Genomic DNA, 12,785 nt, shown 5'->3' with positions numbered 1-12,785 from the left:
GATGTCTAATACAGCAAGTTTCCACTCTCGGGGAAGCATAGAGGGCTAGGGTAACCCTGGTTGCAGGGGGCTCATGTCCTCGATTACCTCGTTAATTTTTCTAAGATTGTGGAGGAGTCTCCACTTGTCTTCGCCTGGCTTTTTTATTACAAAGGCAGGGGAGTTCCAAGGGCTATTGGTGCAAACTAGGTGGCCTTTGGAAAGCTGCTCTTCCACGAAGGACTCGAGTGTGCATAATTTTTCTGCTGATTGGGGCCACTGTTCCATCCAGATCGCCTTACCTGTCCTCCAGGTAAGACGTGGAACAGCGCTGTCTACAGTGGCCCGTGCTAGAAATCCTGTGGCTTTGGGATTTCCAGTCGAGTTCCCCACTGGCAGAGAAGATCTCTGCCCCAGAGTGTAAATCCTGAGTCAATTACAAAGGGCCGGACTGTGGCCACGTGACCATCAGGTCCTTCTACCACAATGTTGTTAGCACTCCTCATAGAAGTATCTATCCTCATAGATCCCCCTATCCCCATGATCCTCCCATTCATCAGTTTGACTTTCCATTCTCTGGGCCACTCAGCCTGAGAAATGATAGTTACATCAGCTCCTGTGTCTACCATACCCATCAAGTAAACAGTGGCTTTCCTGTTGTGCAATGCACCATGGGTTTGTCCCTGCCCACAGCCTCTGCCCACCATATGGATGGTGTTCTGTGGCACCGTGGGAATTCTTGGGGGAGTAGGATGGCCTGTGAAGTAGTTGTCCCTTTGCTGATGAACCATGGAGGGTTGTTACAGGAAACATAACAGTAATTTCACTGTTTGAGTCCACAGTCTGTACCTCGGGACAGATTAAAAGTTCAGGTGGTCCATGCACAGGGTCTCCCCTGATCAGAATGTCTGTAGTCCTGTCTAGAAATCCAATTTGTCCCACAGTTATTGTGTGTGTTGCATTGTCCTCAAAGAGAAAAGAAATCCCACTCACCAAGACCTGATGAGTCTCTGTTTGCTTACAGTTCTGAGGTCTGTCCTTCAGGCTGGAAGCGTGGTGGGGGGAAACAGATCGATGCTTGCTGTCATTGTGCAGGGCCATCCCACGCTTCATCTGTTTCCCGACAGTTTCTGGTGGTGCTTGCATTTGGGACAGTCTGGGGGGACAGGCTTGGAATCCTTGTTATTCTCTTTAGGTTCAGGACAATTTTTAATCAGGTACTTAAAACTCCCACAATTATAACATCTTGGCTTCTCTCTTTGCATGTTATGGGAGACTGCCAGTGCTTCCACCACCTCTTTTGACATGGCCGGAGCTATTGTCACCTCAGGAGATGTTAGTTTGGTGCACGCTTCAACCATTTGCTCAATTGTAGGAGCTGGGTTGAGTGGCAGGGCCCAGAGGAATTTTTTTACAATTCTCATTGGCATTTGGCATAGCCAATACACATAACAGCTCTTTCTGGGCTTCTAAATTTTCAACCTGCTTTTCAATTGACTCTTTAAGTCTTTCTATGAAGTTCATGAAGGGTTCATCTATTGCCTGCTTTATGGTGGGAAAACTATGAGAGGGAGTAGAGCCACAAGGCATTAGCAACAATGCTCTTTCAGCTAGTCTTTTAATATCGTCGAGGATCAATTCAGAAAGTGTTCTGGCTTGATCCTGAGGCTTCACCAAATTACCCTGGCCACAAAGCTGGTCCAATGTCAGATTTGATCTATTTGGGTCTTTTTGATAACTTTGGAGAAGGTTCTGCAACAACCTTTTCCAAGTCCTTTCTCGTAGCATGTCCCCTGAAGGGGAGAGCAGGCATGACATAATGTTTTTTGTATCATGCGGAATCAAAGTCTTTGCAGTAAAGGTAGCTTGGATTAGGTTTTTAAAATAAGGAGAATTCTGCCCAAAATCTTTTCCTGCTTTGCACAGCTCTTTTAACCATTCGTATGAAATTGCTTCCCACCTCGGGTTCCCCCCCGCTATCGTAGCGAACCCGAGCTGCTCTAACCTCAATCCTGTTTGCGAGTTCCCAATCACCTCCCCCCCCCCCCCCCCCCCCCCCCCGCCACTTTTTTCCTTATTTCTGCCCAATAATCTTCAGAGTCTGAGAGGTCGCTGTCTCCCTCTGAGGAAAAGGAGGGGGGTTATCCCGGTGAGGGGCGCGGCGGCCACGCGGCTCTGCCGGTGCAGCCTGGCAGGGGCTCGGCCGTCTCCCGCAGCGCCAGCGGCGCTGCCACTTCTGAGCTCGGGAGCGAGGCAGCCGGCGTGGTGGGAGCGGGCAGGGGCAGCGGCAGGAACCGGCTGGCCAGGGGCGGGACTGCCGGTGGAGGGGGCGTGGATCTGGGCAGGACCCGCGGCCGGGAGGGGAAAGCCGGTGACCAGGGGAGGGGCCGCCGGGGGCACACACACCGCCATGGGGGAGGGGCCCGCCGCAAAGGCACACCCCATCCCAGGGGGGATCTGACGCAGGGGGACGCAGAGACACAGTGGGTGGGGTTAGGGAGGGGCCAGGGGTCCCGGCTAGCCGGGGCAAATTCGAAGAAGGCGACCGGTCGGAGCCTAACGCATGGCCTCCGTCATCTTGGCTGCTAACTAAGATAGACACTACGGGAATTTGGGGGGTCGGAAGGAGGGTTTAGGGATTTCTCCGAGGCGAGGTGATCAGTCCCGACCTGAGGAGAGCTAGGGGAGACCAAGAAAGATGAGGGGACTGGTGGCCCCCCTGCCCTGTGGGGTGGTTTGTACTTTTCTGGGGTTCCCCGAGGGTCAGGGGGGAGGGCAACACAGGGAACAAAGAAGCACCATCACCAAAAGGACCCGGATTCCCCGGCACTGCTGATTCAGTCTCTGAATTTTAAAATGATTGATAAATAGCAACTAACAAAGGGAAAAAACGGACAACTGAGGTATCTCTGGTTTTTCTGAGAAGGGTGAGCTTTTCCCCAGCCTTATCCCAGAACTTCAGAGACTGAACAGAAGCCTTAGACACACCTGGGAAAAATTCAAACAGCCACTGGACAAAAGTTTTCAGGTTTCTCTTAGAAAAAGGGAATTTTCCCACCTTAAGACAAATCTTAACTTGTGTGTATATACCTCCTTTTGGGGAAGGGTTAACTTCCCACCTATCCTTCCCCAGAAACTCTTCCCAGCTCTGAGAGGAAAAAGTAAAACAAAAGGGTTCAAAAAAGGGACCCAAACAAATTACCACTTACACACCTGGCACTCCGAGGGTCAAAGGAAACTCACAGAGTGGTCCTCTGGTGTTTAGCTGGTCCTCCTGTTCTGGAAGTGTGCCAGCCACCCTTGGAAGCAGGTCTAATAAAACTTTCTTTGGGAGTAGCAGCAATGAAAACGACTATCAGCCAGAGGCCTAAGGGACATTTGCAGGAACTCTTTTTGCAGAAGTCTGGGTTCGGGCAGCCACATGTAAGAGTCAGGGTGTTAGGGTGATAGGGAGTTTGCTGCTGTTTTCCCCAAAAGCGTGTCTGGCAAGAGACCACTTGGGTGCGGCAGTATAACCGCTAGCTCGCTTCTCCTTTCTTCCCCGTGCAGCTATTTGAGCGCTGATGACACACAGACACTCTCAAGCCAGACAGCTCAATATTAGATAAGAGATAAGGAGCCAAGGAGGGCCCTCCACTTGGCACGGAGGAACCACGGTCGAGGTTCATTTCATCCTCTGCAGAGGAGGCCAGATGCGAAGAGGGAGCAGCATGCTCATGATCAGCCTTACATAGTGTTACAGAGCCAGTGATCTGAGGGCATGGGGGCGGAACAAAGGCAGGACCAGGGAAGGGAACCAGTGCGGAGAGGGAAGGAGTGGAGCGAGGACCACCTCAGGTGTGTGGCCGCACAGGCTGCAGGGAGAGGTAGTTTCCTTTTAACAGAGTCTGGGGCTAAGGGTACAATTTGCAAGAAATTGTGAGAGAGGCTTTTCCTTTCCTTTACAGAGGTAATAATGATATCTCAAATACCTGAGTTTTTCCACCAGCAGGCCTTTGCTATTTTGGGTCTCTCCAGCCCATGAGCTATCACAGCTGCTGGCTCAGTGATCCCAACATAGTGTCTTATAAGTGAAAGTAACATTATTTTGAGCACAGAGACATATGGAATACAATAACACCCCAGGACAATCATACTACCAGATTCCCTGGATTTGCAATGCATGGTGTGAGTATAGTCCTCCTGGCCACAGGAATCTGTTTAATGTCTTGGATGGAAAACCTCAGTGTCAAACTGGACTGGACAAAAAGGTGCAGGCACTAAGAGTCGTGGGTGGCAACTCTTCCTTGGGGAGCAGAACATCTGGCAACACATCGAGTCAGGCTGGATATGGCTTTTTCCATCTTGGGCTGTCTGCTGACTGTTCTCCAGAGGTGTTCCTCTGAGACTCATAAACAGCTCTGCTTCTACCTCTAAAGGAGTGATGCAGGGGTGCAGTGCTAGCAGTGTGATTGCTCTCTTTCTTTTCCACTGGCAGAGTTTGCACTACAGCACTAACTTTTCCTTGGAGTCATTAATAAAGAGGGACATGAAAGAGTTTTAAGGGGTAAGCAGGGGTTGAAAGGGCTGCACTTAGGTAGGGATGGTAAGGGAGTGGCTGGAGACAGAGCAGGTATCAACTGTGACAAGGTTGGGTACTGTATACATATCTGTAAGCTGCACATATGTGTGATGTCTGTTTTGGAGATTGCGTATTTGTGTGTGGCAAGCATGTACCTGTGAGGGGACCTGCAATGGTGAGTGCACTTGTCTGCTCTGCACTCAGGAGGGTTAAGGACTTTCTGTGGGAGGGATACTCCTGTGGATAGCCAATGTCCTGGGTCTGCAACTGTGACCCAGAGGGAAAACAGTATACCGAGGATGAGGAAGACTCTGCCCTGGTCACAGGTATTAAATACTGCCTTTGGCTCTCTCTAGATGTTCAAGAAGCCCTTTGAGATGGCCTGCAAAGGCTGCGAAAACTGTTTTGCTTCCAGGCTCCTTCATCCTGCAATTTGTGCTTTGAGGCTGGTTTTTGTCTGCCTTCATCAGCCTGCAGTCAGACGGAGCCTTTCATGCATCTCTCCTCTTCTCTTGAGCACCAAAATCCAGAAGGAGAAGTGTGAGCTGGCAAAGCAGCACAGCATGGTGTAGAGCGAGGTGAGTGATGGGGAGATGTGTTAGGTTACAATGTAAGATGTAACCAAAAGTATTTTGCATGTATTCTGTCACAATCTGTTGAAACCAGGTGGGGCAGTGTTCTTCATCTCTTCCATGACACATCCCTGATAACTCCCTCCAGAGACAAATCTTCTGTTACTGGGCCATCCAGCCTCACCATGTGACTCATAGAATTACATCATCCCAGTGTGAGATGCTCCGCCCAGGGAGAGGAACCAAGCATTCCTACATGGATATATCTGAGGTTTGGAACACCACAGCCAGCCCTCACCTACTGGATTCCCAGAGGACAAGAGCTACCACTGGACCTTCAGGTGAAGACCAGACCCTTCTACAGGATTAGCGCTTCAACAGGACCACTTCATCTGGACTGCTACCACCACCCTGACTAACAGGGTGTCAGGTTGTATCCTGACTCTGTCAGTGTTCTTGTACTATTGCATTTATTTTAATTTTCCTATTAAATTACAATTCTGACTTGCGATCTCCTACTGGTTTGTTTTCAATCTAGTACATATTTTGGTGCCCAATGTGGGGCTCAACCTGAGAGAAAGTCAGAATTACAATTTTGTATTAACAGAAACCTATTCACCATGGTGCTCAGCTTGTTTATATGGGTACAGTACCTTGCTCTCTGTATTTTTCCTCACATGGGGAACTATTGATCCTGTTGAGACCAGGGAATGGTATGAGAATCACTTTATTGGTTTATTATGTCTATTGCAGGATAACCTGCGAGGCAATGAATGCCATTCGGAATATATACTCAATTTTGTTTGGCTGTCCTAGTCTGGGCTGCTACATCTGGGATCTCCTCAACAGTCACACCCAGCCCCTGGGAGGAAGAGTGGAGAGTTGTTTCTTCCAGCCTTTCAGGCTAGGCACAGCAGTTTTTGAAAATACTGAGTTTCCTCTGGATGTTAAGCATGGCATAATCTTCTTGTCACGTCTCTTTTCTTTTTTTCTCTATGACCTGCACCATGTACACCATGCTTAGAATCAGAGCTATAGCACAGCATCCTCAGGATGAGAGGGAGAAAAGCAGCAAAACAACAGGCACCATCTCCACACAAAATGTCAAAAAAAGAAAAGGAACCAAAAGAGCAACGCTTCCACACAAACCGTCACTGAACCAGAACAGCCTAAGCCGGTAGCAGTTGCCCCTGCTCTGAAGAAGAAATCATAAAGCAAATCAGTCGGCATAGTGACTGACGAGGATGCAGCAGGACCTTCGCACCCAGCAGAAGAGACAGAGGCGGAGATCATCACTCAGTCGTTATCCCTGGGTGAGCTGCATGACCTGCAGAGGGAATTCACCTGCCAAACGAACGAGTCCATCCTGACCTGGCTGCTCTGCATCTGGGACGCTGCAGCCAATGACACCATTCTGGATGGAAGTGAGGCCAGGCATCTGGGATCTCCGTCCCAGGATGTGGTCACTGACCAGGGGATCGGGAGAACCCAAGAAACTCTCAGCCTCTGGTGGCGACTGCTGACAAATGTAAGGGACAGGTACCTTTGTAAAGAAGACCTCCAGGTGCACCAAGGAAAATGGAGCACAATGGAACAAGGTATCCGATGCCTGAGAGAGTTGGCTGTCCTGGAGATCATTTTCTCAGAAGACGAGAGTTTTCCTAAGAGCCCAGATGGTGTCCAGTGCACGTCACAGATGTGGTTGAGGTACGCACGTCTTGGACCAGAGATGTACTCCCACTACCTGACAATGCTGCAATGGAGGGAAGGAGAGGATTAGCCTCCCAGTGCCTGGAGATCCGAAAGGAAGGATGCCTGTACAGACTATTTCAGCAGATGGTCTGTGGGTAGGCATGCGGGGCTTCCACTGATGTCGAAGCACTGGCTGCTGCTCTGGCCCATTCCTGCAGTCACAGCCTCCCGGCCTTCTCCTCCAGCTGAGAAGTCCAGATCTCTGGGGCTTCAGAGACCTTGACCTGAGTGTGATGGGTCCACCTGTGTTCAGCTGTCTTGATGGCTGTTTTTGTGGTCAGTGACACTTGGAATGGGCCACGCCATTTCACCGCCACTGACGCTTCTTCCTACTCCTTAACTAGGACTCAATCTCCTGGTTGGATGTTAGAAGCAGCAAAGTCCAACGGCAAGGTCCGTGCCAGCTGAGCTTCCTGTTGAAGGCGTGTCTTGGTTTGAAAGACAGGTGTCTGCCAAGGAAGGCAGGAGTCTCCCTTGAAATGGAAGGGGAAAAAAAATTTTGCAACCCCCTTCCCTCCGAATTATTATAATTTTGAAATTAAGGGGCTTTCAGGCAAAGATATGAGGAACAGGAATAACAGTTCTTTACTATTATATATCTATATGTGTATAACAAGGCAAACAAACAGCAATACCTATGGCAGTAACAGCAAACAATCACAAACCCAGTCCCAGCCTTCTCGGCTGTCGGGCCCTTTCCCCTCGGGTGCAGTTCCGCTCGCAGCCGGCAGGGGCGCTGGCGGCTCCCGGTGAGCAGGGCAGGTGCGATGGCTCCCCCGCGGCTGAAGGGGGCGCTCCGGAGCGAGCTCGGGGAGCACGCGGCACCGGTGCCCCGGGATCCCGGGAAGGGATGGAACAAAGGCTTCACAAACTGCTGGGCAGCCGATCCCGGTGTCCGGCCGGACCCTCAGGAACAGCAGGCTGGAACAGCAGGGACGAGCACAAATCCCGGGTGGCAGACGAGATGTATCGAACTCCGGAGCTGCAGTGGGAACCCCCGGAGGTCTCGGCAGGCAGGGCATGTGAAGCTACAGAATAGCGAAGGCTCGAAGCAACAGCAGGGGCAGGGCAGCCGCAGCCCATCTCCCAGCGGCACAGGGGAAGGCGGGTTTGGGATTCTGGGGTTTCTCCGGTAGAAGGAAGGCAGCTAAAGAAGCAGCCTCTCTCTCTGTCCAAATTCCGGGAACTGGCTGCCCACAAAACCAGGTGAAAGAGAGTAGCCAGATGCACCCCTCCCTCTGTGGCCAGGTCTTTTGTTTTTCTTTAGAACCCAGTAATTTGTCCCCCTGGCAACATGTATGGGGAAAATTCCTTTAAGAGAAAAAACAGGAGGAGAACTAAAACCCCAACAAGGGGTTTCACAAGAGACAGTATCTTGGCCACATACTGTTTTAAATATATGTTACTTATCTCCATCCCCCTTTTGTTTCGGTGGAAGGCTTTGTAAATCTGGCTTCTGTGGACTGTGGTCTCCTCCACCCCAAACTCGGCCAGGGAAGAATCTCTGCTGCACTTGGCTCTCTTGTGGATACATTCCTCTCTTTCAGCCTTGTTTGTTTTTTTCCTAGGCCTGAGATGATTAAAGAATGGGTTTTCCCTTTATCTAATATTAGTGGTTTAACTTACAGTCCAAAGTCTATGTCAGGTATCTTCAGGGAGCCTTCTTTTGTTGTAGCTTCTTTTTACAGTTTTTATGATACAAAATTAACACACAAAACATTTTCATACAAAATGTTCTCATGCAAGCATATCCTTACATCAGGCCTATGCTCTGTTTTCCAGGAGACAGATTATAGCACTGTTGCAATTTAATATTGACACGAACCAGAAACTGGGGCTTTGTTATTGGTGGTATTAGAAATGAAATTAATTCCATTTCAAACTTTGTTTTATTATCCCAAGTAGCTTTTTCTTTTAAATTTTTGTGAATAAATTGCTGTCATCACATTCTGCACCCACAACTGAGAAACATATATTGCAGAATGTGCTATAGGCACTATACTGATTGGCATCAATAGGAAGAGTGAGGCAAAGTTAAAATACCCTCTTAAGACATATGGCATGAGATTCAACAGCACTTTAGTTTGAAAGGTGGTAAAAGGCTTTTCTGTATTTTATTCATGTCTTATTTGCAGTCCATGGTAATGCCTCCTGGTTTTCAATAATTTCTTATGTAGCATTTACTTGTGTTTTGTTAAGATTCTTTAATTCACTAATTAGTAAATCCAAAAAATTTAATCAAATTATAATAATTTTGAAGCCTTATGAGGCAGAACTGGGAAGGTTAGAACGTATTTGTATGATTTCAAATATGTATAAATTCTTACACCAACTCTCAGGATAAAATTGGTTGAGACAAATTATACATCCATAAGACCTCAGCCACACCATTTTTCAGTAAAAAGACAAAAGTTAGATGTCATGGGTTAGCAAAGCATAGTCTTGGAAGTGATGTTCTTGCAAAGGGGTTCTTACAGCTCCTCTATGACCTGACAGAACCTATCAGCCGGCCAGTTTGAATATGGACAATTTTTTAAGCCACTTAAAATTGTGACTGCCTCTGTGATCCACACTTAAGAATAGACAAATCCCGGGCAGAGCTCTCTCTCGTTTCCGGTGCTGGGACAGGTGGCTCCGGGCCCTGTGCAGGGGCTGGCAAGCCTGGCCTAGGCCCTGCTTGGGCCAGGCTGGGCCACAGCCATCCTGGAGCCCATGGGCCCTGTTCCACCCACGGAACCCCCCCACAGCCCTGCTCTGTGCAGATGGAGCGGCCCGGCTCCCCCTCTCCTCTCCACTGTGGCCAAGATTCAGCTGAAGCTGCCCTGCTGTCCGGCAAAAGATCATGTGAGCAACAGCAATAAGCGAGATTCCAGCTGCAAGGCCTGGGTGAGATTAACCCTTTTAGTGCTGTGAAGAGCTGAAAACCTGAGGGAGAAGAAAGAGGAGATGCTTAAAGCTGAAATTCTGTTGTAAAGCTATGATATATCAGAGTACCTGTTGTAATTTCATGAAGGCATGGGGGGTGGAGCATTCAACTCGTTAGCAAAAGCACCTGCGCTGAGATAGGCAGATGCTGACACAGCTGTAATTTCATGAGAAGTTTGAACAGGGAGAGATGGACCAGATGAGGACTTTTGCTCCAAATGGGAAAGGAAAAAGCCTCAGTTCTTAGAGATGCTCCCAGAGATAGTCCTAAAGATGAAGATGAGGAAGACCCTTTGCTCCCAGGGAAGGAGAAGGGCCTCTGTTCTTAGAGATGAAATGCTCCCAGAGATGGGTGAAGAGAACTTTTGTTTCTGAACGGTTCAACCTTAAAATTGTACCCCAAAAAACTTCAAGAGTGGACCCTTAAGAGCAGTTGCAGGAAAAGCTGCAAGTTGGGGGAAGGGACTCACATGCGAGCAGAGAGACTCCTCTTCCTAAATGGACTGAACAAGGTTATTATGGAAGTGATAAACAGACTGAACATCTTAAGGGTTGTTTTTTTACATTGTCAGTGGGAGAAGGGAGGAAGGTGGGGGGAGGAGAAGAGTTCTGAAGGTGTGGTATGATTTTTTTTTGTTCTTTTAGGTCTGTTAATAAACTTCTTTATATTCTTTCAAGGTTGGTGCCTGCTTTGCGTTTCTCCTAATTCTTATCTCACAGAAGGTAAACAGTAATGAGTATTTTGGACCAAACCACTACAATCCTCTAGCCAGCAACTGCTTTTGCTGTTCTTAAACTCTCCTGGGGAAGAGTCCCAGATTACTTGGCCAGTCCTAGTGTGGAAGCTGTTCCTGACCAATGGATACTCGTGGCCAGTTCATACCATTTGGCATTTCCCAATCATTGAGATTTCTGCTCCTTTCCCCTGATTCTCACCATTAGGGAGCTGAGCCCAGTGCTGAACTGGGAGGGTAGCAGTGTCTGAAAGGCTAAGGATGGGTCAGGGCTGGGGAGGATGGGAAAGGAGAGGAGAGTGGAAAACATCACCAGGGCTGATAGACATCACTGAATACAAATTTCCACAGCACCCTGAGCATCTCCCACCCAGGCCTTCTTATCCTGGACCAGAGGCAATGGAGGGGGTTCTAGAAAGCAATGAGTGCCTGGGAGAGGCATCAGCCCTTTCTTGTCCCTGCCAGCACAAAACAGCAGGGTGTTGGATGAAGGCAGTAGGATCCCTGCTGGGAAGAAAGACAGGGAGTTGGTTCTGGCTTCCCACAGTGCATGCAGGGGTCCTTGCCCTGGCTGTGGCACTTTAAATGCATGAAAGTCAAGGCCTTATTTAATTACATAGCTGCAGTAGAGGAAGCTTTGAGAAAACCATAGTGTTTTGTGAGAGTTGTTAGGAATGCTGAGAGAGGGGAAGTGTTAAACTGACTGTCAGGGCTGAGTGAGAGAGAATGAAGGTGGTTGAGGAAGACAGAGAAGGGAGGCGGGCCTGGCATGCTCACCTGGGTTGCTCTGTGGCCCCCAACTCATACTTGGCTGGTCTCTGTAAGGGCCTTTCAGAAAAATGTCATTTCCAAACATGTTGAGAAAAAATATGCCAAGAGGAGCCATGCTGCTCAGCACTCTGTCCTCCCAGGAGCCATGAAGGACAAGGGCATGATGCCTAAAGATTTTTAGCTTTTTCTGTATATTTTTAGCTTTTTGAATTTTTAATATATAGATCTATAGTTTCTAGCACTTTCTTACACTTTAGAACAGCAGTTACCCTTTCTTACACGTTATGCCACCTTCTTGAAATTCTGTTTAGTCTTATTTTCAAGAAAAGAACTTCTAACAAGGATATCTTGTTTTACACCAGCACCTGGGAGACATAAAATACAGGGCTAGGAACCCCTGGAGGGACTCCAGTGGGGCAGGTCCAAGGGTGGGTTACCAGGACAACTGGTCTTCTATTGGATGTACTTGCTAGATACACAAATTAGCTAAACTTATAAAAATTGTGAAAATCTGATGCCATGTGTGAGCACAGGTATATTTTGTGCACCTGAAAGCTTCATTAAAGAACTGCTCTTTATATTGCCACTGTTAATATTGTTTGGAAAGTTTTTCTTCTGATCTCAGGCAACAGACATATTTTTCTTTGCTTCAGGCATATGCAGAGATCGTGGATTTGAGCGAGCCTATGCTGGCACTTCTGCAGGTATGACTACCCATCCCACAGACCCTTATGGCAAACAGCTTTGTTCTCCAGCCTGTCCTTATGGGTTCCCATGCCTGGGAGGGAACAGTTTTCTGATGAAAGTGGTGCTTTCTATGAGCTGGGAGCAACAGGCAGACTTGAGCAGTGTGAGGAATGCCACAGCAGAGGGAGGTTTTCTGGCTGTGACCCCACGGCCCTCCTCATGCTGTGTGTGAAGGGGACAGAAATCAAAACCATGAGCCCAAGATTTCCAAGGCCAATTTGCAATTGAGGTTTACTTGCGAACTTCTGAGGGGATTTCCTTGGGACATCCCAAACTTACTGTAGGCTGAAAAATCGGGGCAGCATTTTTTTCCTGCAAAACCACAGCATGGGTCCTTGCTGTAAGTGGAAGAAGAGAGTGGAGTTAGTAACTTGAGGAAACTCTAGAGCTGCAGGCATGCTGCTGGTGTGTGTCCCTAAAGCAAAGAAGCAAAATGATACAGTGAGCAAGAAGCACTGAGATGTGTTGGAACAAATTGGTGAGCAAGAAGCAGCTCTGTGGGGAGCAGCTGTTGCACACCCCAGGGCTCTGCTGAGATCCTGGGCTTGGCAAAGTTCAGCTGCTGGCCTGGGGACAAAATTTACCTTTGGTTGCCTTGGTTTCTAAATGTGAAAAGGGGATGATCGATTCTTTTTCACAGAAGCCACCATGTTAACTAGATTCTCACCAGATTTGTTGGGCTCTGAAGAGACAGTAACATCTATTAATCTCTTGGAGATTTTAAATGTGGCAGGACACCTTGAA

General features: G+C 48.4%; 1 protein-coding gene across 1 annotated transcript in view; it reads right to left on the bottom strand.

Moving 5' to 3' along the window:
• Positions 1–10,477: 10,477 nt before the first annotated feature.
• The window catches only part of ERGIC3 (ERGIC and golgi 3), a 47,691-nt gene continuing 45,383 nt past the window's right edge, over positions 10,478–12,785 (bottom strand). The window contains exon 13 of the mRNA XM_048321527.1: positions 10,478–12,379. Within this exon, the coding sequence (XP_048177484.1) occupies positions 12,273–12,379 (107 nt within the window). The 3' untranslated portion in view covers positions 10,478–12,272. The remainder of the gene's footprint in view (positions 12,380–12,785) is intronic.

The sequence above is a fragment of the Corvus hawaiiensis genome, chromosome 17 (genome assembly GCF_020740725.1).
Source record: "Corvus hawaiiensis isolate bCorHaw1 chromosome 17, bCorHaw1.pri.cur, whole genome shotgun sequence".
NCBI classification, from domain to species: Eukaryota; Metazoa; Chordata; class Aves; order Passeriformes; family Corvidae; genus Corvus; species Corvus hawaiiensis.
The sequence above is the reverse complement of the archived record's forward strand: the minus strand, read 5'-3'. Positions and strand labels throughout refer to the sequence as shown.